At 47.9% G+C, this 17,530-nt stretch overlaps 1 protein-coding gene across 1 annotated transcript in view; it reads right to left on the bottom strand.

Moving 5' to 3' along the window:
- Nucleotides 1-13,583: 13,583 nt before the first annotated feature.
- The window catches only part of BCAP31 (B cell receptor associated protein 31), a 38,712-nt gene continuing 34,765 nt past the window's right edge, over nucleotides 13,584-17,530 (bottom strand). Inside the window, exon 8 of the mRNA XM_053370655.1 lies at nucleotides 13,584-14,284. Coding sequence (XP_053226630.1) covers nucleotides 14,246-14,284 — 39 coding nt within the window. The 3' untranslated portion in view covers nucleotides 13,584-14,245. The remainder of the gene's footprint in view (nucleotides 14,285-17,530) is intronic.

Genomic DNA, 17,530 nt, shown 5'->3' with positions numbered 1-17,530 from the left:
ACTCTTCTTTGGTAGGTTGCCTGCCTTTCCACAGATGCCGAAGTCTCCTCTCCTCCCACATTTTGAGACTGCACTGGTGTGCCTGACTTTGCTCCTCCCGCTTCATGCCCCGCCCTAGCCCTGGGAGACCAGTGGGGAGGGGAGCATGTCAAAGCAGGAGGGGGCAGTGGACTAGGGGTCTAGGCTTGTCCCCTAAATGTTCCCAGTAAATTAGAGTATTACAGTATTAAAGCCTGATGTCTCCTTCACAAAGTCTGGGAATCTTCTGCCCGGTTTAGAGAGGGAGGTGCAATGCTCCAACGGGATCCAAGAGCTCTTCCACAACCTTCCCAAAGCCCACCTGGCAGGAGGGCTGCAGCATCCTGTCAGAGGCCGGGTGCCTCCTTCCCAAAGCCCTGGAAGCTTCTGCTCAGCTTAGAGAGGGAGGTGCAATGCATACACATGCAACATCACACATGCGACATCACCCCCTCAAGTTGGTGCCACTGGCCCTCATTGTTCCTCTGTGAAAAAGTTTCACTGCACACACCCATGCTTCTGCACCAGCCTAACTCATCTTTGCCTCTTGATCTCTCTCGCCCCCCTCCGCTCCAGCTTCTGCTTCTGCACCTGGACTTCTCTCTGCCACAGTCTCTCCCTTCTCACTAAGCCCTGTTGCCTCTTCAGCTTCTGCCACCTCCTCCTCCCAATCTTCTCCCTCTGTCCACTCATCGTCAGCCTCCGGGGTGTCAGGGCCAATTTGTATGGTAACCCAAATTTTTAGGTCTTTATGTGCTTATGCACTTATCTTAGATTTTAATATTCAAGCTGTTGTTGTACACTGCTTTAAGTGTATATTTTATTCTTGTGAAAGTTGTCCCAGTTGTGCTTTTCGAGCTGGTCTTTGACCGTAATAAATTATGATGATGACCCCTGGGGTTTCCAAGCTGGTGCCTCCCATCATTCCTCTGCATCCAAACAGCCCATGACATCTGGCACCTGTTTGAATATATTTGCATAAGTTATGAGGACTAGCATCTTCCCTATTTCACACATGCAAGAGCTTTCAGGGCAGGTGATTTAAATCCATGGGAAATTACTGAAAAAACTCCAGCACCATTAAAAGCAGATTATGGGGAGGGTAAGCTCAAAGGAAGTTTCCCAGTGGATTGCACCCCTATATGGAAGGAATAGAGCTCAGGGAAAGGAAGAGGGGAAATTATTGCCATGGAAATTTGTGTGTGATTAAAAATGGCTCCCTTTCTTCTTACATAGAACAGTAAGTCCTCAGGGAGCAAAGCCTGGAAACAGGGTGCCGACTTGAATAGAATATTGGAGGGGCCCAGGTAAGCCCTGTCCCACATAGTCGATCACATGACACAGCACACACACACCATTTGAATGGCAATGCCCATCAACCGGGGGGGGGGGCTTCCTCAAATATTTGATTGGTGGGGCCTCTTTCCTTGGAGGGTTTCAAGCAGAGGTTGGGTGGCCACCTGTCATGAATGCTTTAGTTGAGATTCTTGCATCATAGGAGGTTCGACTAGATGACCCTTGGGGTCCCTTGCAACTCTACAATTCTGTGATGGGACCTCGGCCCCTAGGAGCTGGCTCCTATGTCTGGCAAGATCAACTGGGCCATACACACGAGTCAAAATACTTGGTCAAGGCAGCGTGGAGTTTAGCAAGGGCAGAGCCCTGTGATTATTGTGCAGGCATGTTGTCAATGGCAAAGAACCATCAGCCTCTTGGGCTGCACTGAGCAAGTTCTACTAATTTATTTATTCTTCTTTTAAAGACACTGATACCAAGTTTCGTAGCTAAGGCCTCTTTGGCTCTCAAACTGACACCCCACCCTTTGTCCCCACCACCTCCAGGGCTGGAATTCTTGAAACCATAAACAGATCGGGGACGCTTATTCTGTTACTTCAGGAAGCCAGGGAGTGTGAGAGAGAGAAAAAGAGTAGCTTGGCGCTCAGGAAGACATCATGCTCCGGCAGCCAAAGCTCTGTCTCCACTCTGCCTCAGCTTCCCCACGGCTAAGACTGGCAGATGAAACAGACGCCGCGACAGCAGGATGAAGAGAGGCAGGCCAAGGGAAAGGCTGGCTCAGAAAGACCAGCCAAAAGGCCAACTACTCAAGCCTGCCCCCAAATTCTCACTGAGGCCTATGTCACAGCCACCTGCCCATCTTTTTGGCAAGGATTCCTTGGCTTTAAAATGCCCATGCCAAACAGGAGTTCAACAGGTAAACCTGCCCATACCTGTTGCATTCTGTGCTGGGATTGTTTGTGGGGGGAGAGAACTATGAGGAATGGCACTCCTCCAAAGTTCAGGAGAATATGGTGGTGGGAAAGCACCATAAGGAAGTAAAGTAAGATTAGCATATAGACTGGCACAAAAGTGGTTTCCAGGCTGGATTTCAACTCGTCAGTACAAGTGTGACCTGAAACAAAGTGCTGCCATGGATCCACACCGTCTGCCAACTGGAAGGCTGATGTTCAGGGTTCCAGGCAGCCAGCAATGCCCTTCCATCCATAAAGGGCTGGAGGCTGCCAATGTCTCTTCTCAGCCCCTTTTCCTTTTCCTACTGACAGTCAACATTGTGCAACTGGTACAGGCAGTGGAGCATGCTCAGTCCTGGATTTCTTACAAATTATTGTTTTGTGGGGTTTTATGTTTGCCCCCATTCAGGTTGTTGTTAATGTTTTGTTATTCTGCGTACCTTGAGATTCAACCCAAACATGCAGATACCTCATTCTGCATTTATCAGAGCTCCCATTTTGGCTCCAGTCCTGTCAGCCCTCAAGCACCCAAGTTCACTCTTAGGAGTGATGATGACAACATTTGCTGTGGGATCGGTGGGAGAGGGTGGTGGCTTCCTATGGGCAAGGAACATGTCTGGATGCGATGGAGGTTTCTGTAGCCACGAAAGACCAAAAACTCTTATTACTCCAAACCTTTCAATCTTCTGCAGAAGCAAAATATGTGCATTTCCTGAAGTATACTTTTATAATTAGGGATGTATCCCAAAAGTATCCTTGGAGCTCTTCCAGATGACAGGTCTATCAAGCATTCATTCCGATTCACTTGCACAAAGCTTATGCAGAGATTAGACAATGTGTGCTCTGTATTGAACATTTATTCTGATTAGTATGCAGGGCTGTTTTATAACAATGAGCATTCATCCCAATTTGTTTGTGGGGTATTTATATGTCTTCCCATTAAACATTCATTTACCACACACTTTTCACTGCATGTCCCCAGCACATTTCTGACTGCAAAAGGTCTGTTGTCGTTTTAAAGAATAATTGTTGTGCCTTTGGCACCAAGAGTGTGTTAATCACCTTAATTTAATTTCACAAACCTTAATTTCCAGTATGTGTTTAAATGGCTCACACAAAATAGTGACAGGCTGGAAGCATCCCTTGACTGTGGAATCAAGACAGAGCTGGATAAAGGATCTAGAAGCAAGCACTTGGTGCACCACCATTGACAATTTGGTTTAAGAAAGCTGTATGCAGAGCTCTGTCACAAATCTCACTTGCTATCACCTGAAAGTGCTTCGAGGGATGCAGAGCTGAAGATTTTGCAGCTGGCTTTTATCACTTATTTGACTAATCATCCTGAAAGGAACTTTCTCTCTCCTAGCCCTGAGTTCACTTGGAAATATTTTCATGACCTAGATGCTCATCCTGTTATTTTGAGGTTTTTGTATTCTGTTCTCTCGCTTCCACCCCTTTAACAGCTCTCTGATGGATCCCCTATTATCTGTGTGCTCTTTATGTATACTTTCCCCACTCTGTACCAGTGGTTCAATTTTTATCCTGTTTTATTAAGATGTAAACTTTAATTTAAAAGAGTGAGGGTTTGCAAGGCTCTTGGCATGGGCAAGACCCACAGGTAGAGATCCTTAACTGGTGAGGGGGAGGGGGAAAACAATGGGCACCAACTAAATGATGCTTTATGGGCCACTCAGACACTTTTATGGACCTCTCTCACTTCCTCATCCCTACTTGTGGATGGGGAAACTGCCATCTCCAGTCATTGAGGGGCAACAAGCCCCATCATCCTTGACTATTGCCTGCACTGGGAATAGGGGCTGATGGAATCTGGAGTCCAATGACATCTCAGGGGTACCACAGGTTCTCTAGCCCTGCCTCCTAATCTAGTTTGCTTACTCTACGTAAAAGAAGTGGGAACAGGGAAGCGTTATCACTTTGTGCCGAGTTCAGTGCTGAAATAGCTGCATAGCTACAGGCCTCCAGGACTCTGGCATTTGCTCTACTTGATCAACTCCCAGCACAGCATATAAATCAAGAGCTGCCAGGCTATAAGCACTTCCTCGTGCCTCTCCCTGCATCCCTAGACAAAGGCAGGGCATGGAATTTTGTTTCTTGCTCCAAAACTCAAGTTACTAGTCTTCATGGTTACAAAATGTCTTAAAACTGTAAATATCCCACATTTTAAAATTTCAGGACACACTCTGGGTAGCACAGGCTACATGCTAGTTTTAAGACAGAGATCCTTAGGCCTACTACTTCCCAGGCAGAAAGGCTTTACAGAGCATGTGTTAATCATAGCATGCCCATCTGTAGGTGTTTGTCTTGCTAAGTGAAAATGCAAATACAATTAAGAAATCATCCTAAATATCCTTGCAGAAGCTTATGAAAAGCTTGGCCTATCACTCAACATCCAAAAAACCAAAGTGCTGCACCAACAAGTACAAAATAACCCCTCTGCAGCACCACAAATCCAATCCAACTCAATGGTGTAACATTGGAAAATGTCAATCACTTTCCTACCTAGGCAGTTATCTTTCCACAGGGGCCAACATTGATGCAGAAATCCAGCATCACCTGAGCTCTGCGAGTGTGGCTTTCTTCCAATTGAAGTGCAGAGTGTTTGAGGACCGGGACATTTGCAGGGAAACCAAAATGCTTGTTTACAAAGCTATTGTATTACCAACCTTACTATATGCTTGTGAAACATAGAACACTTATAAATGCCATCTCCAACTCCTCAAAAGATTCCATCAATGGTGTCTCCGAAAAAATTTACACATCACTTGGGAAGACAGGTGAACTAATATCAGTGTACTGGAAGAAGCAAAGATCCCCAGTGTTGAAGCAATGATTCTTCAACATCAACTTTGTTGGACTGGTCATGTTGTGCGGATGCCTAATGATCGTCTTCCAAAGCAACTACTCTATTCCGAACTTAAAAATGGAAAGCGTAATGCTGGTGGTCAACAAAAGAGGTTTAAAGACTGTCTCAAGGCAAATCTAAAAAAATGTAGTATAAAAACTGACAACTGGGAAACACTGGTCTGAGAGCACTCTAGTTGGAGAACAGCCTTTACCAAAGGTGTCATAGGCTTTGAAGACACTCAAACTCAGGACGCAAAGGAGAAACGTGATAAGAGGAAGGCACACTTGGCAAATCCACACCGTGATCAACTCCCACCCGGAAATCGATGTCCCCACTGTGGAAGGACGTATGGATCCAGAATTGGCCTCCACAGTCACCTACAGACTCAATGTTAAAACCGTGTTTATGGAAGACAATCTTACTTAGCTACGAGTGATTGTCAAAGAAAGAAAGAGACAATTAAGAATACAGTAAGAATCTGTGGCCAGCTGAAGCCTCCTGTTGAACTACTTTTGCTCCAAGGAGACTAATAAGCTAAGAATAAGATTCAAGATTGAGAGGCCTTTGTGATGGCTTGGGACTCAGGCTCGGACTCGGAGCCAGAGGAGTCTCAGTCCGCACCGGATCCTTTGCCTCAGGTGGCAGCTGAACCTAGTCTGGGGCCTGATTCTGAAGAGCCCCAGTCTGCACAGGTTCCCCTGCAACAAGCACCAGCTGGGCTGAGTTAGGGGCCTGAGCCTACCCTGGCTCCAGATGCGGGGATGACCTTGTTGCCTCCAGCTGGGCCGTCACTTACAGCTGCTCCACTACTAGTTGGGTCAGTAGAGGCTGGGCAGCCTCTGGGTCTAGTAACCCACCACCGTCTCCTGAGCTGCAGAGACTCAGGTCTGAGAGGAGAGACCTGAGTACTCGCAGGAGGAGTGCTTGCCTTCGGGCAAGACAGGGAGGTGAGTCACTGGGGAATCAGGACCTGCCGTTACCCCGACAGAGATAAAAGGCTGCTGGAGCCTGCCCTAGGCTGCGGGAGCAACGTTGCTGTTTGCCAGAACCTTCCAGTGCCTGACCTTGCCTGGTTTCCTGCCTCGTGTCCTGCCTTGGCCCTGTCAGACTGTCTCCTCATGGAACCCTTGGATTCGGGACCAGACCTGGACCGTGTTGCTTGGGTTACCCCTGGGCCCAGCACAGCCTTAATGATTCTGAATACCAGTTTCTGGAAACCACAGGAAGGGAGAGTGTTCTTGTACTTAGATCCTGCTAGTTTCCCAGAGGCCTCTGGTTGGCCACTGGGAGAACAGGATGCTGCACTAGATGGGCTGTTGACCCAGCAGGTCTCTTCTTATGTTCTTATGACACCAGAGCCCTAGCCAAAAATGGTACAGATCACCAAAGCCAACACTGGACCAGCATTGTAGGCTCCCAACTGGTGTTAAGTATAGATGAATAGTGGTTTTTGTTCTTTCAGGTTCCGATTTATTTATTGTCTTTACTGCCCCAGTACTGTTGCTGCATGAGCAGCATTCCATAGGGTTGTGTCCTGGCCCCATCATTGTTAGATGTCTTTATAAACAACTTGGACAAAGAAATGGGAGGATGCTCATCAAATTCACAATGACACCAAACTAGGAGGGGTACCTAAGGCCGAAGATGACAGAATTGGGATTCAAAATGACCTTAACAAGTTGGAGAACTGGGCCAAAAGTAACAAAATGAATTTCAATAGCAATAAAGGCAAAGTTCTGCACCTAGGCAGGAAGAACCAGATGCACAAATATAAGATGGGAGACACCTACGTAGCTTACTAGCAGTACATGTGAAAAGGATCTAGGGGTCTTGGTGGACCACAAGCCAAACATGAATCAGTGTAATGCAGCAGAAAAAATAAATAAAAGCTAATGAAGTTCTAGGCTGCATCAACAGAAGTATAGTGTCCAGATCAAGGGAAGTAATAGTACCACTCTATTCTGCCTTGGTCAGACCACACCTGGAATACTGTCTCCAATTCTGGGTGCCTCAATTTAAGGAGGACATTAAGAAGGATATTGTCAAGGTGGAACATGCACAGACGAGGGTGACCAAGCCTTATGAGGAATGGTTGAGGGGGTATTTTTAGCCTGGAAAAGAGTAGACTGAGAGGAGATGTGATGGCCATCTTCAAATATCTCAAGGCCTGTCACATGAAAGATGGAGCAAACTTGTTTTCTCCTGCTCTGGTGGGTAGAACTCGAACCAGTGGCTTCAAATTACAAGAAAGGACATTCTGACTAAACACCAGGAAGAACTTTCTGACAGTAAGAGCTGTTTGAATGGTCTCCCTTGGAAGGTGGTGGACTCTCCTTGCTTGGAGGTTTCAAGCAGAAGTTGGTTGGCCATCTGTCATGGATGCTTTAGTTGAGAGTCCTGCCTTGCATAGGGTTGGACTAGATGACCCTCAGGATCCCTTCCAACTCTATGACATTCACTCATTTGTGCAAAGTGGAAGCCAAGCAAACCTAGATGTTGGCATCCCTAGCCCCTCTACCAAACATTTATTCATTCACACCTTTGTTGGATATTCTGAAACCAAGCTATATCGTTGCTTTAAGGCAGGATGGCAAACCAGCAATACAGATCAGGCTGGCAAACCCCATTTTCCTCCACATCACAGTGTTAAGAGGAGAGGTTTAAAACTTCTCTTCCCAGCGCAGAGCTCCAATGGGATGATTTCTGTCATTGTGCTGAGGTGTAACTTAATGATTCAGGCATTCAGGTGGGAACTGTACATCCTGTACTCTATTAGTTTTGATCATTATCTTCGGACAACGGGAGGTTACAGCAAATGAGGCCAGCCAAGGTATTTCGTTCCCTGAGGTAGAACAGTAAATGTCACCCAAATCTGAGCAGACAGCACCTATGATGTTTTGGTATCCAAGTCAGAAAACTCCACAAGAATCAGACTGAGAAACATTTCTTTTGTGGCATTCAAACATCTACCTGGGCTTCAGTCTTCCTCATGGTAAGATCAGCCTTGCGTGGCAAAAATTCCATTGCAACCAAGAATTCAACATTTGCTTCAAAACTGACACCTGACACTATTATCAGCAACTGCCACTTGCCCTTGACATTGTTTTTATTCTTCTCTAGCTTACCTGCAACTTAACTTAATTTGCCCTCACTATCGGGACTATTCATCTAACCTTTAAAAACACAGCCTGCCGTACACATTATACCTTTAAAGCACATTCGAGCACATCCTTTCCCTCAAATAAATGTGGGCATTGTAGTTTTCCCCTCACAGAGTTACAATTCCCAGCAACAAAGTACGGTTTGCAAAAGTCTTTGAAAGAATGTGCTTTAAAGGTATGGCATGGGCACTGCCACGGCCATTTTTTCTCTAAACTCTTCAGCTTTTTGTTGAAGAAATTAAGTTATCAGTATGCAGAAATCAGGAAGGAGAATGTTACAGGGGCTGATAAAAATTTTGGAGAGAACAAACATGTGATGGAAATGTTCCTTCTCCACCTCCTTACACTACCAGAACTCAGAAAGACCCTGTGAAGTTTATGGCATCAGGCCTAGGACCAACAAAGGCAATATTTATCCATTCTGACATATGAAACCTCACAATGTGGCAATAGGCACAAGCCCAGATTTCTTAAAAGGAAAATAAATGGTTTGGGGCAAATTCATAAAGGATAGGTGTGTCAAAGGCTATTTAGTAGGGAGGGGAGTTAAATGGAGGATCCTTAACACTGGTCTCAGTGGGACTCTTGTCTTAGCCAGCCCTGCAATTCTGATCATCTTACTTTAACATTTGCTGAGGAAAGACTGTGCCAAAGGAATCCTGGTAGGGATCATTGCAAGTGTCCTTCGCTTCTTGGAATTTTCACAGGCTGAGAAGTTCATAACGTGAACTAGACATTTCTGGTTGTTTTGGGAGGTGGGGTAGGGAGAATAAGCACTGCTTGCCATTCAAAAAATAAATATTGTAGAAATTCCGCATCAGCTCACCTCTGCCTTTGCCCTCACTCTGGGCTTATTTGCACTTTTTGCCCTGCTCTCTCCAGGCACAGGTTCACGCTTCAAAGCTTCGTGTCTATTTCTGCAGTAAAGGGAGGGTTTTCATCGGGCAAAGTGCAGGGCGAAAAAAGTGTGCTCAGACACGCAGCTTTAAAGCTCAGACCTGAGCCTGGAAGGGGGGGGGGGGAATGGCCATGAAAGTGCCTGGAAAGTGTGGAGGAAAAGTAGGTATAGATAAGCCCTCTGACAGCCAAACTAGACATGAGGGAACCAATGGCTATGGCTGCCGCCACCAGCTTTTTCAAAACTTTAAATGCACACGCCTTTTTCCTAATCCCATTATTCCAAACGGCTACCATGAGCCGTTTTCTGCCCCTCCTTTCTCCAGCTTCTCCAATAGTTTCTGGGGAAATAGGGTTTCCACATAAAGACAAGACGTACTGGAGTGACAACCCACTATTTTATTTCAATACATTTATATCCCATCGTTCTTCCATCATGGAACTCACAAGTGGCCTCCATGTGGTTCCCAGCAGGTCGCCCAATGCAGACACAGGCCAGGCCCAGGCCTGCTTAGAATCACATGCTGTCAAACCAGGCCCTGAGACTACCTTCCCGCCACCATCTCCTCTGTCTCCAAGGTATAAAACATAATAATAATAATAATAATATGAAGTAAAAGAATCCAGGATTGTAGCACAGCTGTGATTAGGCAGCAGTGCAGCCACTCATAAACAAGAGGTAGCAGCAAAGAGAGGAATTCACGCTCTGACTCAGGTTCTGTTTCACCTCAAGAATGCAGTTTGTTTTGTACCCATTTGAAAATTGCCTTGCTAAAACCGCTGTAATTTTCCCCACGGGCTGCTGCTGAAAGAACCTCACAACAGTCCTGCAATACAGTCCACTTGTAGTACTTCAGGCTAGAGCTGAGGCCAAGGTTGGTGGGATTTCCAGTCCAAAGCCCTCAGCTTGAAACAAAGGTCAGCTCTGCTTAAAATGCCACCCTGAAATCTTAGTTGTAGTACTCAATTGCGTGCTGGCACATGTGGGCCACTGAATGACATGCAACTGCACTGTGCTTTTAAATGTTTAAATATTAAAAAAAAACATTTTCCCCTGCAGAAGAGGCCCACTGAAAAACTGTGAACTCCCATCTTTACTGTCCCATTGTTAAATACAATAAAGCCCCAGATTTCCCCATTTTTTTCCACAGAAGCCCATTACTGCAGGGATAACCGGGGGCGGGGGGGAATGCCATTTGGCATTTAATATCAGCTCAGAAGCTGGACAGTGTTAAATTGCCACACCACTCCAAGTATGTTTTTCATCCTTAGGGGAGTGCAGTGTACCAGTTAAGACAGTCAGACGAAGACCTGAGAGAGAGATGTTTTAAATGTCCCCTCGGAATGCAGCTCACTGTGAGGAGTCTCTCAGCCTGACTTACTTCACAGGATTGCTGTGAGGATAAAACGAGGGAGGGAGAAACATGTATGTTCTTCCACTCCATCTCCTTTCAGCTCTAACCAGTACGGCCATTGTCCAGATATGACAGGAGTTGTAGTCCAACATCTAGAGGACACCTTTGTTGGCCACCCTTGGCGTAGAGAAGTGGGGAGGGGGCAAAGACGTTCAGGAAGCTGAATCTTGCATCTACTATATTGGCCTTCATTCCCAGCTCAGCCAGGACTATCAGGAGACACACAGACAACACAAAATTCAGGTGGCGCATACATGCACACCAGGGGCGGATGTCAATAAGGGACCACATGCCACCAGGCCTTGAGCCTGCTCAAACTGGGCAACTGAAGGCCAAGGGAGCTGCCAGCACTGAGAAGTGTGATGCAGCGAACATGAGATGGGATAGAGACCTGCCCCCTTGGTGTGTTTCGGCTCCCTACACCCACCCCCACCCCCAAGAACAAGCTGTTGCAAGAGGGCAAATGATCCTTCTCTCAACCAGCACAGTGAGGCAAGATTCAAGTAGGGGAATTTAAAATGTAGCCTGGAGGTTCAGCTTCTGGGAGCTGTGTGTGTTGTCATTCAACTACACTCCCATTTCTAGGAAAAGGGATAGGGGAGGAGAAGGAACTGAGCCAGCTGGAGGAGAAGGGCTCAAGGCTTGCTTTCTCCCTGGGATTGTCATCATGTGCTGGGCAGCAAGCCACACTGAGCCTCCTTGTCAGGGGCAGCCATCAAAGAATTTGGGGGAGCTGTTGAGGCAGCTCCAAAACAGAGGAGTTCAGGGTCTGAATGTGAGAAATGAACAGAGACAAGTTGGGTTTGGGGAGGCTGGAAGCCAGTGCTCAAAACCAACTTTTTTGGGCTGGGGGTGGAGGGGAGAGTGTTTTAAAAAATCCCACTCCCCACTGTCCACAATAAATGTGTTCTTTAAAAACACACATTTTGTCAGAGAGAGGGAGGAAAAACACATCCTGCCGTTAAAAAAAGCAGGGGGACCCCTCCCTCCCGCCAAGGCTCCTGGCCAGAATCACCCTCAACAGGGAGAGAAAGAACAGGCCCTCGATTGAGAGCTCCTCTCAACTGGCCTGCCAGGAAGGCTGCCCAAGGAGCGTTTTAAAGGTTACTCCTGGCTAGGATCCGGCTTTCGCCATGATAAATCACCTGGCAGGGCCTGGGAAAACAGATCCACCAGTGCACAAACACCAACCCAAGACTAGGGGCAGGGAGGGGGAGGGAGAGAAAGAGAGCAAAAACTTTCCACTTTGGCTGTGTGCTTTGGAAGACTGGGCAGCTACCTGTAGCGCCGTCCACATGGCCTTTGGGCTGCTTCCCTCGTGCAAAAATGAAGTTTAACATGGTGGCCACACTGGTTTTTCAGGAGGATGTCACAGGGCAGTTTTCTGGATGATAGTTATGAGAAAAACAGGGCAAGAACAGGAGCAATGAATACACCCAAGATGCCTGACAGAAGTGATCAAAGGGACACACACTGAAACTTTTTTCAGCACCAACTTCATGGGACAAAGTGTGTGTGTGTTTTGAGGGGAAGCAGTGGCATGCAGTCAGTGGACTACGGAGACTAGGCTAGTCCCCTGAATGTTCCTGGTAAATTAGAGCACAGTATAGTCAGACCTCACATTACGTTTGCTTCATGTTACGTTCTTTCAGGTTACGTCCCGCAGCGACTGGGAAGTACCGGAAAGGGTTACTTCCAGGTTTTGCTGCTTGCACCTGCGCAGAAGCGCTAAATCGTGCTGTGCACCTGCGCAGATACGGCGCTTCAGGTTGCGCTCTTTTCATGTTGCGAACAGGCCTCCGTTCGCAACCAGAGGTACCACTGTATTAAAGTACTGAAAGTCTGACGCCTCCTTCCCAAAGCCCGGTAAACTTCTGCCCGGCTTAGAGAGGTGTGATGTTCATGCACGCGATATTCCCGCCATCATCCTCACAAGCTGGAGCCTCTGGTCCCAACTGTTCCCCTACAAGAAATTCCACCACATGCCAGCGGGGGGGGGGGGGGAGAGGTTCCCTTCATGTCCAGCTTCTGGCTTTCCAGGAGGACCTGGCCAGCCACAGGCTCTTGATCCAGCAGGGCTTTTCGTGTTCTCTTTACACACACCCCTTCTTCGCTTGTCCTACAGCACTGAAGAGGAAAGCGTCAGTCTGCAAGCCATCAAGAAAACCAAGGAGGCACACACTCTCCTCTGCAAAAACACCTGGTGCTAGCGAGGGGGGAAGCAGGACCTCTCCTCTGACCCATTGGGGGGGGGGGAAGGCCTTTAGCTTTATTGCACCTGCCTCAAGGATGACTGAGCCATCCTGCTCCTTGCATGTTTGAGGCACAAGTGCTCTGAATCTCTTTCTGTCCCTCATCCTGAAGACCCTTGTCATCTGTGTGGCAACTCTAACACTCCTGACCATGCAGCTTTCTTCTCTTTCTTTCAGAACCCTTCTACTTCCTCAGCTTAATTCTTCAAACTATTCCTTTCTTCTGGGGGGGGCACTTTCCCTAGCACTCCTTTATTCCATCTCCACTCATTCCTCCCTCAAATCCTGCTCCCTCTTCACTGTTTTCCTTTTTTTTAAGTGCATTGTTCTCTTTGCCCAGGAAAACCACTTACAGACACAAGCTGCGTTCCTTCTGTGGCCATGGTTTTGGCACCAAGTGAGGCACTGAACACAGTAGCAACTTGTTGCTCAAGTCCTTGGCAGACCTTAGGAGGCGGAAGTTGAGTGCAAAAGGACAAAGACCAGAACCTTGACCGTAACCAGGGTGGGACTCAGGAGCCAGCAGACCAGAAGGCAGGCATTTTTTGGCCACAGAAACAAGTCAACAGGGGTGGGGCTTTCGGTTTAGCCCATCAGAAGAACCCAAACGTCCCCCGCTCTTCATTAATCCAGAACACAGAATTCAGGACTACAAGATCAATTTCCCCTTGCTCTGTTTTTTTTAATCCATTACCCCCATTTCACTCAGAGGCCACACTGAAAGCTTTGTTCTACCAGAGTTTTAATGAGAAGCTTTGTACAGACACCTTGTCCTTAATATATATTATTAAAAAAATACAGAGATTACGGACACGGGGAGATCTTCCCCATCACAGCCAGATGGTATCAACAGGAGCACATAAGCACCACACATAATGCTCCACTCATGCTCCCTTCAGGCTTTGGATGGAGTCAGTGAAACTACCCAGAGTCTGGGGGAGCAAGTGCAGCTAAAAGACAGCAGGACAGCCTTAGAGCACATGCTGAAATAGACCCAGCCACCCTCACCACCATGAAAGGCTTCTGGCCCTGGTAGCCCAGCCCCAACTGCCTCCCCAGAGAGACAGACTTTGTCTTCCTCCTCTCCTCCACCTGTGAGAAACAGTCAAGCAGCAGTATTGTTCTGGTAAGTTCACATCCAGTCTCTTTATTGGGGGGGCAGGGGCACAAGGATAAAGAGAGTTAGCAGTCCACTCAAAAGCTATATCACTGAAGGGGGTGCAGGATGGGGAAGGAGCAAATAATGGCGGATGAACAGATCACCCAAACCTATGCCCAGAAAGTGAGGGGAGGGGGCTCAGCTAGGCTGTCCCCAGCCCCATGAAAAACATGAGTGTACAGCAACCAGGTGGAGACTGGCCAGAACAACCAATATGCAGCAGGGGAATCATTCTTCTTTCTTGTCTCTTGGTCCATCGCAGGCCTCCTGGGAGAAACAAGGAGGGTGGGGGAACAACATGGCGTTATATAAGAGGAGAATTGTTTCATTCAACTGTATTTTTAAGCCACGTTTTGGGCAAGCCAGTGCAAAGTGGCTTACCACACCACAGTTAACTTCTCCATTTTACACACTTTAGGGACAGTTGTCTTGTTTCCCCATGCTTACCCCCCGTCCCCTTTTCAAAAGCTGCAGCCGAGTAAATAACACTGAATTCTGCAAGTGGTTTATTTTTGTGCTGGTTATGGGGAGGAGCCAGAAGTTATGCAGTGCACTAAGGGCCCCACAGCTCAAGCCACAGAACTCTCATTCCGTCATCCCCTTTGGCTTCTGAGAGGACAGCAAACACACACACTTCCAGGCATGTGTTGCTGCCATTATGGCCTGGAAATCAGCTTTAAGTGAATATTCCCAGGAAACAAAATCCCTTATTGTCCTTTGCCACATGCTGCGCTTGTTACTTTTGCAGGATAAGGCAGACACATAGTTTTGGATTTGGAGTTTCACAGAACTCTGCAGACAGCAGAGCAAGGTAGCAAGTGGACACTTTGCAGCAGAAAGCGAACTACAAGTCCATTGTCATTTCAGGCAGATAATAAGCAAGTCACAAGGCCTTGCATGCCCAAATGTACACAACAGATTTGACTCCCTGCTGGCCGATGACGCAATATCTCCATTCAAGCCCTTGTCCTTTGTATTCTGCAAGGTCATAAGCTGCTCATTCTTAGGCACATCATTCAAGGCTGCTGCATTTGTTTTGCTTCTGTGCTGTACATGCCTAATAATGGTCAGTGTGTGCACCAGCCACATGAAAGGCAGCTTCTGTGAATGTATTTCCACAGCAGCCAGTGGCGATTCCCTACCCTGACCAGTTAGGGATGCTCAAAAATCAAGGCTGTTTGCATGCTGAGAGAGAGGCCACCTTGTGAATTTTTGGCTCAGGTGACTTCCCCATTCATAGCTCAGTCTTAGCCCCAGGCATCTTGAGACACACACATCTCCACAAATTCCACCAGACTGAGCCACATGGCTGAAAGGATATCATCTAATGGCAACTTGAGGGGCAAATAGGCATTCTCAACAGTCCTTCTGAAAATACAGTTTTGCCTTAGCAGAAATGCTGCCCCCACCCCTGCCTCCACAGATGGCCAGGGACTGCAGGGGAATGCAATTCTATCCTGTGCCCAAGTGCAGAGCTCAATTGTCTAGGAGGGACAGCAGCTGCAGTAGCAACATTCTGCCTCTCTGCCAACTAGTCAGCCCTTAGCACTGCAATCCTACCCAAGGGGGAGGGATCTGCTTACACAGCCCAAGGACGGGGAAGACCACCCAGCTCCCTACACGACTGCAACCTGGAGAAAGCTGCCCAGAATGGCCACGAAGGCAAATAGCTGCATGAGCAAAACAAACTAACAGTAGCTATGGCCCACAACACTCCTACCAAGCTAAGCAGATGCCAGAAATCGCCAGCTAACACAGGTTCAGATACCGTCCTGGATTCTGCTGCCCATTCAGAATCCAGTCTTCCTCCTCCTCACCCTCCACCCTGCAAATTCTCCCTTTGAAGGGCTGCGGTAGTGCTCAACTTAAGTAGAGCAGAAAGGCCAATGCACCCCTAATTTTGATGTCTGGGCAAGATGCAGAGCAGTCTATCGGCACCCTGTACAGGGGACCATCATCCCTGACCTTTGGTGATGCTGGCTGGGGCTGAAGCTCAACAGTATATAGAGTGAACCATGCCAGCCCGCAGTACAGGGTGCTTTGGAGTATGATGGCAGCAAAGATGAAGAGCTGCGCGTGAAATATTAGCTTAGCAGGATACCTCACTGCAGAGAGGAGTTCCCACGCACTGTTTAGCATTTGCCGCCACTTAGTTCTCCCGTCCCTTTGAAAACATGCTTCGAACAGAGTTCCCAAGACACCAGCTGAGAATGCTGCTGTTTGCACCCACACCTCCTCAACATGGCCTTCCCCATCCTGGTGCCTTCTAGAAGGCTGTGCTGGGGCTCATGGGAGGGCACCAGGTTGTGGAAGGCAGCCTTAAGGAAAAGCCAACATGAGAGCCTCCAGTCACCACCCAGGAACAATGCTCAAGGGCATGTGAGTAGCTGGAAAGGTCCCTATCCTCCTCCTCCTCCTCCTCCTCGCAGGGCAAGGACATATCTGCTTCCCTAGGTACCCAAAGGCACACTGGCCCTTCAGAAGCAGGAAGGTGCCATTCCCCAGCAGTGCCATCCTGCAGAGCCATCAGAATAGCAACAACACTGAGATCCTATTTTTAAGCAGCTGGCAAGGCACACTGTTACTGAGTCTTGGCAGCCGGATCACACCAGCTCTGGGGAGGGGAGGGGGAAAGCAGGTGGTTGCAGCACACAGGCGAAGCCAAGACAGAGCTCAGTAAGGACTTGTGGGCTGAAGGGAGCATGGGGATGAGAAGGGATTGGAATGAGGATATTCAGAGCAACGCCCATTGCAATCCAGAAAGATGCTGCGTGGGGGGTAATTAAGCCCTGGAGGCAGGAGGCTTACTCAGCATGGGTTACAACAGAACCTTGAAACTTTTTTTTTTATCATCCTAAGACTAAGAAAGAAGAGGCGGTTGCTGTCCTGGTCCAAGCCAACCAAGCTCCACCACAGAGCAGAGAGCAAGCAGAACGCAGAAGACTCGGCTCATGTGAACTGTCTGGAGCCCAGTCAAGCCTTCCAGAACCATCCTCCCCAACTGCAAACCTCTAGAGCGAAAGGGGCAAGCCCTCAGTCACTAGCCATGGGAGAACTGTGCAAGCAATCAGGTGCATTCCCCAAGGGAGGCTTCCTGGAATGCCCAATGGAGACTAAGGCTGTGGACACACCATACAAATAAAGCACAGAGATCCCCTCAAAGAATCCTGGGAACTGTAGTTTATTCCTCACAGAATTACGATTCCCAGTGCCGATGACAACCCACAGCCCCCAGGATGCTTTGGGGGAAGCCGCGTGCTTTAAACGCAAGGTGTGTACGCAGCCTTGGATAACAAGAGGGGCTGGTTAAGCGTGGGAAGGGGGCCATCACAAGATTGTGACTGAAAGGGGGGGGTATTTTCCCAACTCCAAAGAATTGCCAGTAAGCTTCTGGAGGGGACAGTGACACACAGAGAAACCCCCTCCTAAGATCTACTAGAAAACATCATTTGGTCCCAAAACAATAGTTGGGAGGCTGTTCCTGAGGTTTCCCACCTCTGATAACCAGACCAT

Source organism: Podarcis raffonei, chromosome 17, assembly GCF_027172205.1.
Source record: "Podarcis raffonei isolate rPodRaf1 chromosome 17, rPodRaf1.pri, whole genome shotgun sequence".
Taxonomy (NCBI): Eukaryota; Metazoa; Chordata; class Lepidosauria; order Squamata; family Lacertidae; genus Podarcis; species Podarcis raffonei.
This window is presented reverse-complemented; position numbering and strand designations above follow the sequence as displayed.